This window comes from Ambystoma mexicanum, chromosome 9, assembly GCF_040938575.1.
Source record: "Ambystoma mexicanum isolate Mex_15411 chromosome 9, UKY_AmexF1_1, whole genome shotgun sequence".
In the NCBI taxonomy this organism is placed as follows: domain Eukaryota; kingdom Metazoa; phylum Chordata; class Amphibia; order Caudata; family Ambystomatidae; genus Ambystoma; species Ambystoma mexicanum.
Window position 1 is genome coordinate 658,821,594 of NC_090931.1, and position 22,133 is coordinate 658,843,726.

Genomic DNA, 22,133 nt, shown 5'->3' on the forward strand with positions numbered 1-22,133 from the left:
TTCGTCACATAGTTAAAGTGGTTCTAACCTCACATTGGTGGCTTAAAAGGGAAAAACGAGGGGGTTCATTGTTTAGGTTTAGGGTCGTTTTAAGGTTAGAGATAAGGATAGGGCTAGTATCAGCGTTGGCATGAGGACCGGGGTTACGCTAAGGGTTTAGTTTAGGGTTACATTTTAGGGTAGGGCTAAGGAAAGTGCTAGGGGTAGAGGGTTGGGTTAGGGGGAAGGATAGGTTTATTTAGGGGTAAAATGAACGCAAGGGATATGGCTAAGGTTGGCTCCAAGGTTAGGGTTAAGGGTGGGGTAGCAGAAGTAAATGGCTACGGGGGAATATGGGTAAGAAAAGAAGGGCCATTGTAGGCCCCTCCCGCCCTCCCCGTCCCCTGTAATAACGAAGTGAATTTTAGAATACTTGAAAGGCAGAAGACGTAAAGGTAAGAAGAGGTAAAGTGGCAAATTGATTGTATGGTGAAGGGAGTGCACCATTGTAATGGCTTGAATTCTTTTTTGTTCAATGAGTGATGAAAAAAAAGTGCCCATGGGTGAACGTTTCTTTTGCATAATACAAACCAAAAGAAATAGGATCTACAGAAGAGAAGAGCCCAGGAAATCTAATGCTAGAAGGAGAGTCGATGCTTCCTATCCAGTGCTTGTCGTCTGCATTACTGTCTCGTATGCGCCCGCCGTAGAGCCGTCCATTCATTCTTGTTTCTCCTTGGTGATGGTTTGGATGCCTCCCGTTCATTGTATAAATTATTTTTAATCCCAGATCGATGGATACGTCGGAGGCTCTTGGACTGCCTGGAGTGGTCGACATCGTAATGGCTCGGGACGTCCCAGGAACCCAGGAATTCAACTCTGAGAGTGGCACACATTTGCTCTTCGCGGGCAATGAGGTAGGGTAATGGGCAGCAGGCAGATAGCACAGTACCAGCGGGCATCCACATGCTGAAGCTGACACCGCCTCATTTGATGGGACTCAATGTCAACAGTTCCTCTGTACCCTCTTCGCTCTCCCACATACAGGCTCTACCACTGATCATTCTGTGGGCACGCTGCCCATCTGGCCGAGGCCATAGCGCTCATCCAGGAGTGCCACCCAATGGCACGCAGTTCGGAGGGACTCCTAGAGCACAGGGAAGGCACTGTGTGAAACCTGCTATGCCCCACCTAGCATAGCAGAGTCGTTTCTTATAATGATTTTCACACCCTGGCATACGCCGCTCAGCTAGCGGCCTGACCTTAGGGGAGCCACTGTGCCAGCTCTTCCCATAGAGGTGGAGGCATCCTAACGGAAGCCACAGGCGTATTAAAACATATATGCAAACCTTTTCTCTATGCAAGTGGCCTGGAGCCTCCCAATAACAGCCCTGATCTTGAGTGCATTTCAGTCTCTGGCTCTTCCCACGGGCACCTATCAATCATGCCGGAGGATATGCTGATCCGGCATGATCTGAACCCTTGGCCGCTGGAGTGTAATCACTCTTTGTGGGGAAGACTTGATTTTGGCACTTTGGTTCATTCGAGCAAGGACCTATTCTTGTAGTGCCTTGATTTTTGAGCGGGCATTCATAACCAGAATTTCCCAGAATTTCGCACATGATGGCGAAGGGTTACCAAGGAAACCTTGACTTGGGTGAAATATATGGCACACTCAGAACAGCAGTAAGGACAGGCACACTCTGAACTGAACTTCTGACTTACAATTAAAGCTAGAATAGTCACCTGCAAGCATTTGAGAAAATATGGATCAATAAATTGATTTTCTTCTTGAGAAGGATGTTTAATCATAAGACTATAGCCACTGTTTGAGTCTACTGTTTGAGTCTCTCTCTCTCTCTCCCCCCCCCCTCTCTCGCTCTCTCTCGCTCTCTCTCGCGCTCTCTCATCTCTCGCTCATCTCTCGAGGTCGCGCGCTCTCTCTATCGCTACCTGAGTCTTTTACTATGCTGCAAAAGCAGCGCTATCATTCATTACTAAACCAACCTGCAAGAATGACCTTTTTGTTGCATACTGTCTTATTTTCCAGGTCCTGTGCGTGGGTCAGATCATCTGTGCTGTGGTGGCAGACACACCAACTCTTGCCAAACGAGCAGCGGCAAAAGTGAAGATTGTATATGAAAACCTGGAACCCGTCATCATTACCATAGAGGTCAGTTCCAAATTGTAAAGACCCCTTCATGTAAACATCATGACTAGGGAAACGGTGTAAACTGAAGCTCCCGCTTACATGAAGGATAAGAGCCATGCGCTGTAATGCTGTAAAGCGACTGGGCCTCCTTCGAATGTGCAACCGATTTACCCAAGGCCAACATGCAACTGACAGCCTAGTCTCACCCAAGGCCAACATGCAACTGACAGCCTAGTCTCAACCAAGGCCAACATGCAACTGACAGCCTAGTCTCAACCAAGGCCAACATGCAACTGACAGCCTAGTCTCAACCAAGGCCAACATGCAACTGACAGCCTAGTCTCACACAAGGCCAACATGCAACTGACAGCCTAGTCTCACCCAAGGCCAACATGCAACTGACAGCCTAGTCTCACCCAAAGCCAACATGCAACTGACAGCCTAGTCTCACCCAAGGCCAACATGCAACTGACAGCCTAGTCTCACCCAAAGCCAACATGCAACTGACAGCCTAGTCTCACCCAAGGCCAACATGCAACTGACAGCCTAGTCTCAACTAAGGACAACCTGCAACTGACAGCCTAGTCTCACCCAAAGCCAACATGCAACTGACAGCCTAGTCTCACCCAAGGCCAACATGCAACTGACAGCCTAGTCTCACCCAAGGCCAACATGCAAATGACAGCCTAGTCTCACCCAAAGCCAACATGCAACTGACAGCCTAGTCTCACCCAAGGCCAACATGCAACTGACAGCCTAGTCTCAACTAAGGACAACCTGCAACTGACAGCCTAGTCTCACCCAAGGCCAACATGCAACTGACAGCCTAGTCTCACCCAAGGCCAACATGCAACTGACAGCCTAGTCTCAACTAAGGACAACCTGCAACTGACAGCCTAGTCTCACCCAAGGCCAACATGCAACTGACAGCCTAGTCTCACCCAAGGCCAACATGCAACTGACAGCCTAGTCCCACCCAAGGCCAATATGCAACTGACAGCCTAGTCTCACCCAAAGCCAACATGCAACTGACAGCCTAGTCTCACCCAAGGCCAACATGCAACTGACAGCCTAGTCTCAACTAAGGACAACCTGCAACTGACAGCCTAGTCTCACCCAAGGCCAACATGCAACTGACAGCCTAGTCTCACACAAGGCCAACATGCAACTGACAGCCTAGTCTCACCCAAGGCCAACATGCAACTGACAGCCTAGTCTCACCCAAGGCCAACATGCAACTGACAGCCTAGTCTCACCCAAGGCCAACATGTAACTGACAGCCTAGTCTCAACCAAGGCCAACATGCAACTGACAGCCTAGTCTCAACCAAGGCCAACATGCAACTGACAGCCTAGTCTCAACCAAGGCCAACATGCAACTGACAGCCTAGTCTCACATAAGGCCAACATGCAACTGACAGCCTAGTCTCACCCAAGGCCAACATGCAACTGACAGCCTAGTCTCACCCAAAGCCAACATGCAACTGACAGCCTAGTCTCACCCAAGGCCAACATGCAACTGACAGCCTAGTCTCACCCAAAGCCAACATGCAACTGACAGCCTAGTCTCACCCAAGGCCAACATGCAACTGACAGCCTAGTCTCAACTAAGGACAACCTGCAAGTGACAGCCTAGTCTCACCCAAAGCCAACATGCAACTGACAGCCTAGTCTCACCCAAGGCAAACATGCAACTGACAGCCTAGTCTCACCCAAGGCCAACATGCAACTGACAGCCTAGTCTCACCCAAAGCCAACATGCAACTGACAGCCTAGTCTCACCCAAGGCCAACATGCAACTGACAGCCTAGTCTCAACTAAGGACAACCTGCAACTGACAGCCTAGTCTCACCCAAGGCCAACATGCAACTGACAGCCTAGTCTCAACTAAGGACAACCTGCAACTGACAGCCTAGTCTCACCCAAGGCCAACATGCAACTGACAGCCTAGTCTCACCCAAGGCCAACATGCAACTGACAGCCTAGTCTCACCCAAGGCCAACATGCAACTGACAGCCTAGTCTCACCCAAAGCCAACATGCAACTGACAGCCTAGTCTCACCCAAGGCCAACATGCAACTGACAGCCTAGTCTCAACTAAGGACAACCTGCAACTGACAGCCTAGTCTCACCCAAGGCCAACATGCAACTGACAGCCTAGTCTCACACAAGGCCAACATGCAACTGACAGCCTAGTCTCACCCAAGGCCAACATGCAACTGACAGCCTAGTCTCACCCAAGGCCAACATGCAACTGACAGCCTAGTCTCACCCAAAGCCAACATGCAACTGACAGCCTAGTCTCAACCAAGGCCAACATGCAACTGACAGCCTAGTCTCAACCAAGGCCAACATGCAACTGACAGCCTAGTCTCAACCAAGGCCAACATGCAACTGACAGCCTAGTCTCACACAAGGCCAACATGCAACTGACAGCCTAGTCTCACCCAAGGCCAACATGCAACTGACAGCCTAGTCTCACATAAGGCCAACATGCAACTGACAGCCTAGTCTCACCCAAGGCCAACATGCAACTGACAGCCTAGTCTCAACCAAGGCCAACATGCAACTGACAGCCTAGTCTCAACTAAGGACAACCTGCAACTGACAGCCTAGTCTCACCCAAGGCCAACATGCAACTGACAGCCTAGTCTCAACCAAGGCCAACATGCAACTGACAGCCTAGTCTCACCCAAGGCCAACATGCAACTGACAGCCTAGTCTCACACAAGGCCAACATGCAACTGACAGCCTAGTCTCAACCAAGGCCAACATGCAACTGACAGCCTAGTCTCAACTAAGGACAACCTGCAACTGACAGCCTAGTCTCACCCAAGGCCAACATGCAACTGACAGCCTAGTCTCAACCAAGGCCAACATGCAACTGACAGCCTAGTCTCACCCAAGGCCAACATGCAACTGACAGCCTAGTCTCACACAAGGCCAACATGCAACTGACAGCCTAGTCTCAACTAAGGACAACCTGCAACTGACAGCCTAGTCTCACCCAAGGCCAACATGCAACTGACAGCCTAGTCTCACCCAAGGCCAACATGCAACTGACAGCCTAGTCTCACCCAAGGCCAACATGCAACTGACAGCCTAGTCTCACACAAGGCCAACATGCAACTGACAGCCTAGTCTCAACTAAGGACAACCTGCAACTGACAGCCTAGTCTCACCCAAGGCCAACATGCAACTGACAGCCTAGTCTCAACTAAGGACAACCTGCAACTGACAGCCTAGTCTCACCCAAGGCCAACATGCAACTGACAGCCTAGTCTCACCCAAAGCCAACATGCAACTGACAGCCTAGTCTCAACCAAGGCCAACATGCAACTGACAGCCTAGTCTCAACCAAGGCCAACATGCAACTGACAGCCTAGTCTCACCCAAGGCCAACATGCAACTGACAGCCTAGTCTCACACAAGGCCAACATGCAACTGACAGCCTAGTCTCAACCAAGGCCAACATGCAACTGACAGCCTAGTCTCAACCAAGGCCAACATGCAACTGACAGCCTAGTCTCAACCAAGGCCAACATGCAACTGAGCCTAGTCTCACCCAAAGCCAACATGCAACTTACAGCCTAGTCTCAACTAAGGCCAACATGCAACTGACAGCCTAGTCTCACACAAGGCCAACATGCAACTGACAGCCTAGTCTCAACTAAGGACAACCTGCAACTGACAGCCTAGTCTCACCCAAGGCCAACATGCAACTGACAGCCTAGTCTCACCCAAGGCCAACATGCAACTGACAGCCTAGTCTCACCCAAGGCCAACATGCAACTGACAGCCTAGTCTCACACAAGGCCAACATGCAACTGACAGCCTAGTCTCAACTAAGGACAACCTGCAACTGACAGCCTAGTCTCACCCAAGGCCAACATGCAACTGACAGCCTAGTCTCAACTAAGGACAACCTGCAACTGACAGCCTAGTCTCACCCAAGGCCAACATGCAACTGACAGCCTAGTCTCACCCAAAGCCAACATGCAACTGACAGCCTAGTCTCAACCAAGGCCAACATGCAACTGACAGCCTAGTCTCAACCAAGGCCAACATGCAACTGACAGCCTAGTCTCACCCAAGGCCAACATGCAACTGACAGCCTAGTCTCACACAAGGCCAACATGCAACTGACAGCCTAGTCTCAACCAAGGCCAACATGCAACTGACAGCCTAGTCTCAACCAAGGCCAACATGCAACTGACAGCCTAGTCTCAACCAAGGCCAACATGCAACTGAGCCTAGTCTCACCCAAAGCCAACATGCAACTTACAGCCTAGTCTCAACTAAGGACAATCTGCAACTGACAGCCTAGTCTCACCCAAGGCCAACATGCAACTGACAGCCTAGTCAAACTCAGCATTGCAAAACACCCTTCCTATTCTGTCTTGCATCAAACTCGGCATTGCAGGACACCTTTCCTATTACGTCTTGCGTCAAACTCGACCTTGCAGAACACCCTTCCTATTCCGTCTTGCGTCAAACTCGGCATTGCAGGACACCTTTCCTATTCCGTCTGGTGTCAAACTCGGCATTACAGAACACCTTTCCTATTCCGTCTTGCGTCAAACTCGGCATTGCAGGACACCTTTCCTATTCCGTCTAGCATCAAACTCGGCATTGCAGAACACCCTTCCTATTCCGTCTTGCGTCAAACTCAGCATTGCAGGACACCTTTCCTATTCCGTCTGGCATCAAACTCGGCATTGCAGAACACCCTTCCTATTCCGTCTTGCGTCAAACTCGGCATTGCAGGACACCTTTCCTATTCCGTCTGGTATCAAACTCGCCATTGCAGGACACCTTCCCTTTTCTAATTGACGTAAACTCGGCATTGCAGGACACCTTTTATATTACATCTGGCGTCAAACTCGGCATTGCAGGACACCCTTCCTTGCAGGACACCCTTCCTTGCAGGACACCCTTCCTGTTCCGTCTCTTCCTGTTCCGTCTTGCGTCAAACTTGGCATTGCAGAACACCCTTCCTGTTCCGTCTTGAGTGCACACACCTCACACATCACATTCAAGGCATTAAAGGCTCCATAGCGCCCATTGAGCCAACAACCATGTTGACTCTCGCACACTCCTATACTGGACAGGAGCAGAATAAGGAAAGCCCAAGACTCTCCAAATGGCTGTATATGCGATACAAATATCAAAGGAAAATCTGACCACTATGGTGCCACTATTCCTGCACAATCGTTATGCCCACAGAATGACTATGCCCACAGAATGACTATGCCCAAACAATGAAGCCATCAAGAGAATGAGAGTAGCGCCTCGGCAGAAGGAATCAAGGAATATCTGCCAAGGGGCGCTGGTGCCCTCCACTCCCATACCTTCAAAACTCAACCCACCAGTCCTAGGCAGTAGGAAATGAATGCAATGTAGACATATAATAACTGTACATGATGCATGTCCCCATTCCATGCTCCCGCTCGTACCCTCCCTCTCCGCATATTGGTTCTTATCCTCCTCGCTCACGACGATCAATTTTCGTAACGCGCCCTATTAAGTTCTACGCTCACTGCTACTGCCCTTATGTACAGCGTTACACAAACACACACACACCACAAAGAAAGGGGAAGCCAGCAACAGCCTTCCTCCCTGCTAGAAGGTTAGGGCATAGTTCCTAATGGACGCCGCAAGGAGGAGAGAGAGGCCCGAAGGGTGACACTATGCGCGCAGCTCGATTGATCATATGGTGGAGCAGAATAAGCGAAGGACCGAGAAGCGAGTCTAATCCCACACTGGGGTTGGGATACACCAGAAATATGAACACTGCACGCAAATCCCACGGTACACATGCAGATGCGAAGAAAGGAGAAACCCAAGTTGCGGAGGCCACCATGTTCTGCAGAGATTGGCGTAGCCCCGAGGAGGGAACGCTGACAAGTCACACTTCCGGGGGAAGCAGATGCAAGTGACACCCTGCTCCCACATCAAAAAGCATCATCTCAAAGGGACCCTCTAAACCCATTGGAAGGATGCCTGGAGAATAAAGAACGGGCCTACTGAATAGAGCACTACTCTTTCCTGTTGTTGCACAAGGGAAGTTGTGACAGTCTTATACTAGCTGTAGAATATAAAAGATAGAAATTATGCGTTTTTGTCTGTGCCTGCCTAGATGCAGAAGATAACAGTATGCTACAATGGCGCACTATTACTCTGGGAACACCCGCGTGCCGACCACAGTATGGTCAACATGTCGTGCCTTTGTCGGGCACACCTACAAATAGAACTGAGGACAGTGCAATGCAGTAAGTTTGTGCCTGGGACCTCCAGTGAGCAGAACAAAGTGGTATCATGAAAGGTGACTTGGTCTGAGAGCCCCTCATTATGGGATATAATTTAATAGAAGGTGATATGTTTTTGGCCGATCTATTTTAGCCGCCGCACCAAGATGGCGACACAATACCACAGTGTAGCGCGCTGTGCACTGGAAACACATATGCAGAATAACATAAAAAATATATAAATAAACAGTTTGGTGCAATGCAATATGCTCCTGGCGGGGATCATCTAGTGGAAAAATCCAAGAGAACAGCGCTCCGGGAAGCCGCCACATGCACACCACAGTGTGGTCAAATGCGCTGTCAGTTTCTCAGGACCACACAGATGCCCGATCCACAAGTGTAGCGCAACCGGCAAACAGCTAGATGCAAACCACAGTATGTTTTTTCCTGGGAACAACTAGGTACCACTTTCACAAGTACAGTGCAGCACACTTTACCCTGGGAACCCTTAGATGAGCAGAATACATTACAAAGCAGTATGTGTTTTATTTGGGAGCACATTTTATTATGCGCCCAGATATCTTAGGGTGTGGTGCGCTTTATAAATGAATAAAACAACCAAACCTAGATACTACATTCACAAGTACAGTGCAGCACGCTTTGCCCTGGGAACCCCTGGATGAAGAGCAGAATACAGTACACAGCCGCGTGCGTTTTATCAGGGAGCACCTAGATGCTAATGTCACAAGTATAGTGCACCTGGCCACGCCTAGATGCAGAACATGGCATGATGGTATGGTACCATGCAATATGTTTTGTATGCGAACAACCAGATGTACGAAAGTCAAAGTAGGGTGCAGCATGCTTTTACCCCCGGAACACCCGGATGCAAAATGGATACACTGGGCTCAGAAAAGCGCCATAGACGGCGTGCTAAGTGTTACCCTGGGCAACCTAGGAGCAGAGCGCAGTGTAGGGCATTGCAATGCGCCCTCCCTAGGGTCATCAAGGCAGTGGAATACAGTGCGATACGTTTGGCCCCCAGGACACCTGGCCGCAGAAGGTTCTATGTGAACTGGTCCAATTTATTTGGTCGAAAAGATTTCATCGGATTGTTTTTGACTTTGCCGTAAATATATACGGGGGAAGACCACCGGAGCACCCCCATAATCCCCCATTAGTTATTCACCTAAACCCACCCCCCACATACATTTTCGGCAAAAATAATTAAAATATTTTGATGAAATCGGATTCAACCAATTCTTCCGTGGCCAAACCTTCGGGTACCGACGCAGAACACAGTGTGATGCCGGGCAGCATCCTTTGCCTGCAAGTATCTGGGTGCGGAGCACAATATAGTACTGTCCAGTTTGCTATCCCATCAGAGCACCTGGTTGCCGGGCATGGAATGGAATACAATGATGTCTGGGGCAACTCGATACTTTGACTTTATTCAATTTCTAACGTGCAACCGTGAACCCTGAGGCGTGAGGGCGCGAGACATGAAAAACTGACACGAAATGCAAAACATAAAAAGATCAAGTCATCAGAAGTAAGAGGGCCAAGGCCAGCATGAAGGACGTAAGGGTAGAAAATTAATGGAAAAGATAGGTTTTGAGGGCCTTCTTAAACGAGGTGATAGAGGATTGCTGTCTGAGCGTATGTGGAAGAGAGTACCAGAGTTTGGGTGCCGCAGTATAGAACGCCACGTTCTTGACCTTCTTCAGTTTACAATGTGGAAGAGATAGTAGGTTCTGGTTACTTTACCTAAGAGCCCTATGATTGACTTTATCATGGATTTGATCTTGCAGGTATTTGGGCATTGTGGCAAATCTACATTTAAGGACTATCGTTAATGGTCTAAAGACGTGATCACGCCGGGCTCGACCTGTAACTACTCGGACGGCCCCGTTCTGGACTACTTGAAGCCTATTGGCATCAGTTTTTCCCAAGCCGACCAGGAGACTGCCGCAATAGTCGCTCTTTGCACCAACTATGGCTCTCGCGGTGGTCTCGGCATTAGCCTGCGAGATAAAAGTTCTCAGATGGGCCCAAAAGTTTCACGTAGTAAGTGGAGGCGGAGATGACACTACTCACGTGAGCTCTCATATTGAGAGACTGGTCCAAAACAACACCTAGTATTTTTAGTTTTGGTTCTGGAGAAATATCCACTAGGCCTAACCTGAAAGATTTATAGATGGGGTCCAATTTAGCGAGGTAATTGGTGTTACCCATGATCATAAGCTCAGTCTTGCTTTTATTTAGAGCGAGGTTGTTAGCCATCATCCAGTTTTCAATTAAGGAGAAGATTCCATTTAGCTCTTGTTCATCCTGGTGATGCACTCCAGAGAGTTGGACTAGAACCTGTGTGTCATTGGCGTAGTGAGAAAATGAAATGCCTTCTTCCTTGAACATCTTAAAAAAGGGAGCTGTGTATATGTTATAAAGGAAAGGGGATGTACTAGCGCCCTGAGGAACCCCGAAAAGCACCAGAATTGGGGCAGTTTCAGAGTCCCCGAGGCAAACTCTACTCTGTCTATTTGCCAGGAAAGAATTAATCCATGATGCTGCAGAGGGGGAGAAATTGGCGACCTCAGCCATTCTGGCAATCATAATAGGATGATCCACCAAATCGAAGGTCGCGGATAAGTCCAATGACACAAGAACAGTAGCCAGGCCTTTATCCATGCTTGCAAGGAGACGTGACTTGAGGTCCAGAAGGGAGGTCTCAGTGCCATAGCTCTGTCTGAAACCTGACTGGTAAATATTCAAGATAGGATGCCGGTTCCAATGGGAAGCTATTTGAGAGTAAGCTACTCAATCGAGTATTTTCAGGAGGAATTGAGTGTTGGTAATTGGGCGATAATTAAGCGGGTTTTCAGGGGCGAGGCTGGGCTTCTTAAGAATAGGGGTGATCCAGGCAGATTTAAGATTTTCAGGAATGCAGCCCTCTCGTAAGGATGCGTTAGTAAGGTTACGGATGGCTTTTAGCAGTGGAGGGGGGCAAGATTTTATGATTAGGGAGGAGCAAGGATCGCCTTTGCATTTAGTGGGCTTGAGTTGTTCAATGATGGACTTTAGTTCAGCCACAGAAATTGGATGGAAGTTAAATTCAGTGACTGCGGAATGTCTAATAAAAAGTTTACTATGTACAGAGTCCGGGTTAGCGGTCTGTTTTTGAACGATATCGGCTCTAATGGCCAAAAGTTTGTTATGCATTGCATTTTGGACTTGTTGGCACCAGTTATTGTCTGACAGGTGGCAATTGTCCCTGAGGTTGGAGGGTAGAATCTGAATCTTTTAAGATCTTGAACAGTTCTTTCGTATCTGATTTGGCATTGAGGATCTGAAGGCTATGGTAAGTCTTTTTTGCGGCCGTTAGCTCTGTTCTATAGGACTTGATGGCTGATTTGTATGCATCTTGAGTAAGAGTATTGGGGTTAACTTTCCATAGATGGAATAACTTGGCAGTGAGAGATTTAGACTTTTGTAAATCCTTGGTGGACCATGAGTTACTTCTATTGGGTCCTAGAGAGATTTTTTGGACTTAGCTGGAGCCAAGGACGAGGAAATACTGACAAGGTTGGCAATAAGTATGGATGACATGTCTATTAAGGAAGTATGGTCAGAGAAGTTGATTGCAGGGAGGTTCAATTTCATTCTCAGTAATATGTTTAAAGTTACACGTGGTAATAAAGCTGGGCTTATGTATCTTGGGTTTTACTGGGAAAGGTACCACTATGGAGAAATGAATTAAAGAGTGGTCCGACCAGGGGCAAGGCTTGATCTGGTGTCATAGCAGGGCGTGTTAATCAAGGAATCCCAGTCCAGGATGTGGCCCGATTGGTGGGTAGGCCCATGGATTTGTTGGTCAAAGCCTAAATCAGAGAGGGTTACCTCTAATTCGGCAGCCAGCAGGTCATCGCTATGACCTAACCAATAGTTAAGGTATCCGAGAAGAATGAACTGGGTTTTGGGTTTTAGAAGTAATAGCAAGTAGTTAGCGAGGGCAGCGATGAAGTTGTGTGAGAGCAAGGGCGGTCGATATACAAGAAGAAAGTTCACCGTAGATTCGGCATTCATTCCAATTTTTATATGCAGAGATTCAACCCATTCAAAGTCAGGGTTTTGGACTACCCAGGTCGAAAGCGAGTCCTTGAGAATGAAAGTGACCCCACCGCCTCTCCCCGTAGTGCGGTCGTGGCGGGATAGGGTGTACTTTCTGGAATAGCTACGTTAAGGGAAGGGCCGGCCAAACTGGATGCCCAAGTTTCTGTCAGCACGCAGAGGTCAAGGTCGTTATCAGAAATGTAATGGTTAACTTCCACGGCATGTTTGATAAGGGACCGGGTGTTTAGTAAGAGGCAGCGAAGTGTGCTGATTGGAGGTGTGTAGTTGGCTGCAGAGCAATTAGTAGGAGGATCTGTAGGCACATGAGTCGGAAGCAATGGTATGACAGAAGGAGAAATGGGCGACTGTTTAGCAGATTCAACGGGCGGGGAAATGGAAGACTTTACAGGTACAGGTGGGTGCAAGGTTATGATTCACTGCAGGGGAGTGGGACTAAGACAGCTTATTTTCAGAGTGGACGAGTCTGAGGGTAGGAGGGAATTTTCGGTAAAGATATTGCGGGTGGTAGCAATGGCTGCAAGAACTTCCTGGAGACCCATAGCGGATGAGATAGCGAGGTGAGGAGGAGTTGCGGTCACGTCCGTCACGGACTGCCACAGACTGCCATGGCGCGTTCGCGCCGAGTTTATAAATAAATACAAATGTTAGGACTACAAGGGATGCTGGGAAATGAAGTTCCCACGGGTGCGTGCAGAGGAGCAAGTCTGCTTCTGATTCAAATCACACTGGGATGTTATGGGGAGCTGCACTAGTCAATAAAAGGTAGAATGAACAACACTCAGATCTCAGGTAAGTTAAAAACAGTGCAACAAAAATTAAAAGCTCAATAAAACATAAGCAGAATTAGAATGGTCAAGATGCCTGGAGTCTGGATACAAAGCGTAATGTAGCGATGTAGAATGACAAATATAGTAGTGTAGAGTGGCCGGGTCTGTGGCTCAGTGGACTGATGCATGCATTACAGGGGCCTGTGTTTGGACTAATGCATGCATTACAGGAGCCTGTGCTTGGACTGATGCATGCATTACAGGAGCCTGTGCTTGGACTGATGCATGCATTACAGAGGCCTGTTTTTGGATCGATGCATGTATTACTGGGACCTGTGTTTGGACTGATGCATGCATTACAGGGGCCTGTGCTTGTTGTGTTTGGACTGCTCCATGCATTACAGGGGCCTGTGTTTGGAGTGATGCATGCATTACAGGGGCCTGTGTTTGGACTGATGCATGCATTAGAGGGACCTGTGTTTGGACCTATCCATGCATTACAGGGGCCTGGGTTTGTTGTGTTTGGACAGATGCATGCCTTACAGGGGCCTGTGTTTGGACTGATGCATGCATTACAGGGGGTCTGTGCTTGGACTGATGCATGCATTAAAGGGGCATGTGTTTGGACTGATGCATGCATTACAGGATCCTGTGTTTGGGCTGATGCATGTATTACAGGGGCCTGTGTTTGGACTGATGCATGCATTACAGGGGCCTGTGTTTGGACTGAGTCATGCATTACAGGGGCCTGTGTTTGGGCTGATGCATGTATTACAGGGGCCTGTGTTTGGGCTGATGCATGTATTACAGGGGCCTGTGTTTGGACTGATGCATGCATTACAGGGGCCTGTGTTTGGACTGCTGCATGCATTACAGGGGCCTGTGTTTGGACTGATGCATGCATTACAGGGGCCTGTGTTTGGACTGCTGCATGCATTACAGGGGCCTGTGTTTGGACTGATGCATGCATCACAGGGGCCTGTGTTTGGACTGAGTCATGCATTACAGGGGCCTGTGTTTGTTGTGTTTGGACTGCTGCATGCATTACAGGGGCCTGTGTTTGGACTGATGCATGCATTACAGCGGCATGTGTTTGGACTGATGCATGCATTACAGGATCCTGTGTTTGGGCTGATGCATGTATTACAGGGGCCTGTGTTTGGACTGATGCATGCATTACAGGGGCCTGTGTTTGGACTGATGCATGTATTACAGGGGGTCTGTGCTTGGACTGATGCATACGTTACAGCGGCATGTGTTTGGACTGATACATGCATTACAGGATCATGTGTTTGGGCTGATGCATGTATTACAGGGGCCTGTGTTTGGACTGATGCATGCATAACAGGGGCCTGTGTCTGGACTGATGCATGCATTACAGGGGCATGTGTTTGGACTGATGAATGCATAACAGGGGCCTGTGTTTGGACTGATGCATGCATTACAGGATCCTGTGTTTGGGCTGATGCATGTATTACAGGGGCCTGTGTTTGGACTGATGTATGCATTACAGGGGCCTGTGTTTGGACTGATGCATGTATTACAGGGGGTCTGTGCTTGGACTGATGCATACATTACAGGGGCATGTGTTTGGACTGATACATGCATTACAGGATCATGTGTTTGGGCTGATGCATGTATTACAGGGGCCTGTGTTTGGACTGATGCATGCATAACAGGGGCCTGTGTCTGGACTGATGCATGCATTACAGGGGCCTGTGTTTGGACTGATGAATGCATAACAGGGGCCTGTGTTTGGACTGATGCATGCATTACAGGATCCTGTGTTTGGGCTGATGCATGTATTACAGGGGCCTGTGTTTGGACTGATGCATGCATTACAGGGGCCTGTGTTTGGACTGATGCATGTATTACAGGGGGTCTGTGCTTGGACTGATGCATACATTACAGGGGCATGTGTTTGGACTGATACATGCATTACAGGATCCTGTGTTTGGGCTGATGCATGTATTACAGGGGCCTGTGTTTGGACTGATGCATGCATTACAGGGGCCTGTGTTTGGACTGATGCATGCATTACAGGGGCCTGTGTTTGGACTGAGTCATGCATTACAGGGGCCTGTGTTTGGGCTGATGCATGTATTACAGGGGCCTGTGTTTGGGCTGATGCATGTATTACAGGGGCCTGTGTTTGGACTGATGCATGCATTACAGGGGCCTGTGTTTGGACTGCTGCATGCATTACAGGGGCCTGTGTTTGGACTGATGCATGCATTACAGGGGCCTGTGTTTGGACTGCTGCATGCATTACAGGGGCCTGTGTTTGGACTGATGCATGCATTACAGGGGCCTGTGTTTGGACTGAGTCATGCATTACAGGGGCCTGTGTTTGTTGTGTTTGGACTGATGCATGCATTACAGGGGCCTGTGTTTGGACTGATGCATGCATTACAGCGGCATGTGTTTGGACTGATGCATGCATTACAGGATCCTGTGTTTGGGCTGATGCATGTATTACAGGGGCCTGTGTTTGGACTGATGCATGCATTACAGGGGCCTGTGTTTGGACTGATGCATGTATTACAGGGGGTCTGTGCTTGGACTGATGCATACATTACAGGGGCATGTGTTTGGACTGATACATGCATTACAGGATCATGTGTTTGGGCTGATGCATGTATTACAGGGGTCTGTGTTTGGACTGATGCATGCATAACAGGGGCCTGTGTCTGGACTGATGCATGCATTACAGGGGCATGTGTTTGGACTGATGCATGCATTACAGGGGCCTGTGTTTGGACTGATAAATGCATAACAGGGGCCTGTGTTTGGACTGCTGCATGCATTACAGGGCCCTGTGTTTGACCTCATGACCACAAATTTGAATCCAGGCAGGCACATTCACCCTTTCATGCTTCCGAGATCGATAAAAATGGAGAACCATTGAGTTGGGGAATACTAAGCATCTGTTATCCGTCAATAGCACCAATAAAGCTCTCTGGTGGTGAACGTGTGCACTACAAAAACACCTGTCAGATTATGTTCTGCACTTTTTTATGGAGTCACAAACGGAGAGACACCCGGGATAACAACACTATAAAATTAGTGCTGCGGATCCAGCCCTAACCCGGACTCATACATACAAAAAACCAACAAGGGGAATGGATCTCGGTTGACATGTGCAGAGGAAAACCGATTCTATTGCTTCAAAATGACATTACAAAAATACCTTTATTCAAACAATTCTGATACAACATCATTCTGCAAAAAATTCTTTATGTAAACAACCATGAAAACAATTTCAAGAGTCATGATATTGCTCCTCCTTAACTCTCCTCCCTCCTCTCTTTCTACATTCCTTCACGCTCCCTTCGTTCAGCTGACCACTTCCTTTTCACTGTACCTCTGTCCCTTTGTGCCCCTCCCGTTTCCGCTCCTTCCAACTCCTAGCCCCCCTGCACTGGAACTCCCTACCTCTCTCAATCCGCTCTATTCCTGCCTTCTCCTCATTCCGCACCTCCCTTAAATCTCTCCTTCACCATTCCCCGCCTTGAATCCTCTTCCCCTTCTTACTCCCCCTCCTTCCTTTATCTCCCGCTCATTCATCTCCCTCCACTCCACGCCCACCCCACTCTCATCCTTCCCCTTCTCTCCTTCCTCTCCTCCCCACCTCACGCTCTCTCTCCCACTGCGCTACTCTCCCTCTTCCCTTCAGATTAATTACTCTTCTTACTGTTTTCTTGACTGATTTATTACTGTCATTTGCTTCTACTGTTACATTGTTTTATGTTTTTTATGTATCAAGTTGTTCAATTGTGCAGCGCTTTGGTGTAAAGCGCTATGTAAACCAATAAATACAAATACAAATATATTCTAAAACTACCACTCATACTCAATCACACATTCCTCATACCAACAACAATTCATAGTACATCTGGAGAAAACAATAAACGAAATTAAAAAAGACAACGATGATGAATGCTCAGAATTTGGTTGCTAGAAGGACAGTAACATGACATGGTATGTAGTGCACTGATGCACACACTAGAGTCTGCGTCTACAGTTACACCTGGCTACATTTTGGAGAGTGTTTTTATAATTTATTTACTTATTTATTTTTTTCGTTTAATGTTTTCACCAGATGCACCATTTTTTTTCCATTGGGCATTTGTATGGCGCCTGCACACAAGTGTGTGTATAGGCACTATGAATTGTTGTTGGTATGAGGAGTGTTTGAGTCTGAGGGGTAGTTTTAGAACACGTGACTGATGAAATTGTCATTTATTTGTTTGTTTATTTATTTTCACAAGTGTAAAGCGCCCAAGCCCGAGGGCATCTAGGCGCTGTCATGACCACAGTTGCAGACAAAGCTTGTGAGGAAAAGGGAGAGAGATTGAGGGCGGAGTACGTTTGTAGGGGGGGCTGTAATTAGGCAAAGAGCCAGGTTTCCATGGCCTTTCCGAAGGGCCAGTCCGCCTCCTCGGCTCTTAGGGCTGGAGGGAAGGCCTGCCATTGGCTAGCAGCCACACATGGGAAGCTGGAGCCTCCTCCTCTAGCTCTTTAGACTTTTGGTCCGGCCTGGTGTTTACATATAGGGTTCTTTCACTGAATGTTGTATCAGAATTGTTTGAAATAAAGATATGTTTATAATGTCATTTTGAAGCAATAGGATCGGCTTCCCTCTGCACACGCCAACCGAGGGGATCCCGTGACCTTGTTGGTGTGTTGCACTTTTCTATGGACCCATAGGAATGAGATGGCAGAGCACAATACACTCTCTCCCATGGACACCCAGAAGTGAGGCCACTGAGCACAGCTATCACACATGGAAAGGCACTTTGTATGCACCTAGGCCATGCCTTTCACTTTTTTTAAAAAATGGATCTTTGATGGGAATCATGTTCAGCCCCAGTGAAGCAGAGCAAGTGGTACGTGTATATGATAACAAGCAATAACACTCCATTAACACATCAAAAGAATACTCATGTTTTGTAAAGGCCCTATCTAGAGCCATTTGATGGAATTTACCCTGGCAGATGTTCCAAAAAAGAAAACCCATAACACTCCTATGAAATTATTTATCAGTGGGATTCATTAAATAAAGCACATGTTTGATTTTGTTCAAAATTGCATATCCCTACGATTGGAACCTTTCTGGATAAGGTGTAATTCTAATATATTTGTGATCATTGTTTTGCCTCTCCAGTACAGAAGGTGTTTGTTAATTTGCACCATTGTCTTGCTCCATTTTGCACCATTAGTCACCGTTTTCAAATATCTATTTGTCATTCGGTGTTCATATATAGGGTCTTTTGCGGTTATCTTAGTCCTTTACTCACAGTCCCTTGTCTAAATGTCCTCTAGAAAGATGGAGTAACTTCTTTTTTCCGTCCTTGGGCTGACACCCAGGTGGAAATTCCTTCTAATCAGGTCAAAAGAGCTTCTACTGGATCCAGTTGCAAGCCTTTGGGTTTTCAGATAGCTACTGAACTGCTATGGAAAAATCAGAGTGATTTCCAGTTGCATCTTGGAACTGGCCATTGGTGTCTGCATGTCTATTGGTTTCAAGTGTGTTTTTATTTTTAAAAAATTGCATGTCCTCCTGGCCACATTCAGTTAGATGATCAAAACTCAACATGCTACAACTGGATACAGGTCAAATGTGACTCACCAAGTTATGGACTTTCCCATCTGTTTTTGTGGAAGGGCCAGCTGCGGCTTTAGTTAGCAGCCTGCATACATGTACATGTGTGAACCTGCTGCAGAATGCGTGGCTCTCATTGTGCCCTTTGGTAATTTACTTTCATGATTCCTGCCTCCACAGGACGCCATCAAGCACAAGTCCTTCTACAAGCCGGACAGGTGGCTGGAGCAGGGCAACGTGAAGGAGGCATTTGGCGAAGCAGACCAGGTTATCGAAGGTTAGTGTGTGGTGCACCAGCAGGAGGAGATCCCGGGGTGGATCTGGGGATCCAGGATTCACATGGGAGCAGGGTGGGGGGGTATCCTTGTGGCTTTTGCAGTATCTGTACCAGGAATACCACTTCGGTAATGTCCACTAAAAGGGATGAAAAGGGAAGGGAAGTGGGGGCCCAGTGGTTCAGATTGCTGCCCTTCCGTGGAGGAAAAACGCACTGATGGGTCTAGACTGACCCTCCTGTGTGTTGCACATGCCTGTTCACAGATTGGAAAAGAGCGTGAGCGTCAGACATGCATCTTTTTGTCACGCATGTGAAAAGGATGAGCTAGTACGCCCCACCTCTTGCAGGACAACATGCTTTCTGAAGTGCAGTGCAAATTGATCATTTTACCTCCACCTTTTGGGCCGAGGTAAAATGATGGGGTAATACTGTCTAATTGCTGAATGTATTGATCCATCGGATCCTGTGGTAATTACCGCGTGAAGTATTTTCAAAATACCGCTTGAGTTGACCTGAAGCTCATAAAAAGGATGACCAGTAAACACTGCCTGTTTTTGCAAAACCTACCCCACCCCCGTGTTTTGCAATACCTCTAGACTCATAATGAGCCTCATGGGCTGCATGAAATGAAGGAGGGGGTTTATTTCACTATCTTCGCTTAAAACAGGTGCGATTTGGGCTCAGGATCTACTGCCAAGCAGTACTCTGGATTAACTTCCCTAGGATGTCTACCAAAACAAACAAGCATTGGCAATGCCAACAGTTTTTGTAGGCATGAGAAAGGCACGTGCCAGGCACTGCTGTATTGGTATTAACTGGTCATTCATGTTAGCAGGTGCAAAATGGTGCGAGTACATAGGGATCTAATAGCAGTGCCTGGCAAATGCCGAACACTTTTATACACAAGCCCAAACTGTTGGCTTTGCCAATGCTTGTTTTTAACAGGACTTCATTGAAGGATACGCATAGTGCTTATAATTCGAGTGGCTGGAGGCAGACCTGGTATAGACATTTTTATTACACCAGTAGCAGGTTTACAGCTCCAATTAAGTCCTTAACTCTCAGAAGACTGGTTTGAAAAACACTGGGCAGGCACTTTGAATGCAAAGTTCGATGGTAAGGCTTGATTAAACCGAGCTCAAAGAGTTCCCATGAGGAGGTATTTTGGGCGGGGAGGGGCCGGAACTGTTTGCGACTGGCCATGTGGATTAGCAGTGGGTGGGCAAATAATGAAACAACACCTACAAGCTGTGTGGCCCTCCTCAGATGCCAGTTCTCCCTATCTGTACTCTAATGCAATAGTTTTACCTTATAGGTGGTGCAAGCGCCACCTAATAGCCAAAACTCAAAATGTTCTGAGATTGCATTGAATGGAACTTGCTGGATTTCCTGCAGTGATACAATTCATGATGAAAGGTCGTTATGGCTTTGGAAGAGTCTGTTGCACAACCCAAGGACTACTGCCCTGTTCAGACGATTCCCCCTACTTACCCTATATGACAGCCCCCCACCTCAGCTGTTTCTGGGGATAGTGGAAGGTGCGGCTGCTGTGAAAATTAAACATTTGATTGCCCTCCAGATGTATATACGCCCTAATAAAGAGGACCTATTTTGGTTTTAGGACGTGTATATATATTTATACTGGGAACAGGTGGCAATATTTGTTTAGCCTCAATCCCCTCCCCATGAGCAGCAGGGATTTACTTACAAAACTGAGTAATTGGATGGATAGAACAAACCAAATTGGCCACCCCCAAGGGTATTCCGTGTACATTTAGAAAATAAAATGGCCAATGCACTTTTACTGAGCATTCAGCTGTTACAAAAATAACCAATACGAAAATACCGAACAAGGGGAGCGGTGGTTGCGGAGGTGTCCCCCATCCCTTTGAATGGAATGGGATCGGGGTTGCAGGCGTGTCCCCCGCTTCCACTACATCATAGCTCTCAACTCACACGCTTTTGGCGGGTGTCACCCGCCTTGTAAACAGCTGACTCACCCGCCAAGCCTCCTGCACGCCCATTCATTTCAATGGGCCTCTCACCCGCCAAAAATAAAATCGGGTGTTTTCACCCGCCTTTACAACACAAATGGTTGAGAGCTATGCTACATGCAATACGGGGGGAGAATAAAGTTTTGGAAAAACAAAGAAAGACGCATCGTTAGAATTTCCGGGGCACATTAGGGAAAGGGAACTCTCGACACATGACGACCGGCGACGGAAGGCGCCGGAATGAAGGTAAGTGAAAGCCACCGGAAGTATAAATGGGTAGGCGAGATGGGGTCCATAAAATGCGGGAGAGTGTGATCTATGTGATCGCTGCACTTCTCTATTTTCGATTTTGCTATTTTCGAAGGCGAAATAATGGGGCGCACAATGATCCCTCCAAGCAGGCTTCCAAACTGGTGCCAGTGCTGTTGACCAGGTATTTAGGTAAAATGGATTGGTCCAAAATGTTGTCCATCGGAGGGAGATGCGTCTTTATGCGACCTTCGTCGACCTCCAGAGATCGCTCGATGAGGTCCCTCGCTATAAGTTATGGGTAGCGCTATCGAACTTGACGTTCCACACCCCTTACTTCATGCCATTGAGTCGCTCTACTCAAGCAACGAGGCCGACTTGACGTTCCACACCCCTTACTTCATGCCATTGAGTCGCTCTACTCAAGCAACGAGGCCGACTTGACGTTCCACACCCCTTACTTCATGCCATTGAGTCGCTCTACTCAAGCAACGAGGCCGACTTGACGTTCCACACCCCTTACTTCATGCCATTGAGTCGCTCTACTCAAGCAACGAGGCCGACTTGACGTTCCACACCCCTTACTTCATGCCATTGAGTCGCTCTACTCAAGCAACGAGGCCGACTTGACGTTCCACACCCCTTACTTCATGCCATTGAGTCGCTCTACTCAAGCAACGAGGCCGACTTGACGTTCCACACCCCTTACTTCATGCCATTGAGTCGCTCTAC

The 22,133-nt window shown here is 47.9% G+C and overlaps 1 protein-coding gene across 1 annotated transcript in view; it reads left to right on the forward strand.

Annotated features, from left to right (window-relative positions):
• The window catches only part of AOX1 (aldehyde oxidase 1), a 738,465-nt gene that overhangs the window by 351,760 nt on the left and 364,572 nt on the right, over positions 1 to 22,133 (forward strand). Inside the window, exons 18-20 of the mRNA XM_069615435.1 lie at positions 770 to 896; positions 2,030 to 2,152; positions 19,062 to 19,158. Of these exons, the coding sequence (XP_069471536.1) occupies positions 770 to 896; positions 2,030 to 2,152; positions 19,062 to 19,158 (347 nt within the window). The remainder of the gene's footprint in view (positions 1 to 769; positions 897 to 2,029; positions 2,153 to 19,061; positions 19,159 to 22,133) is intronic.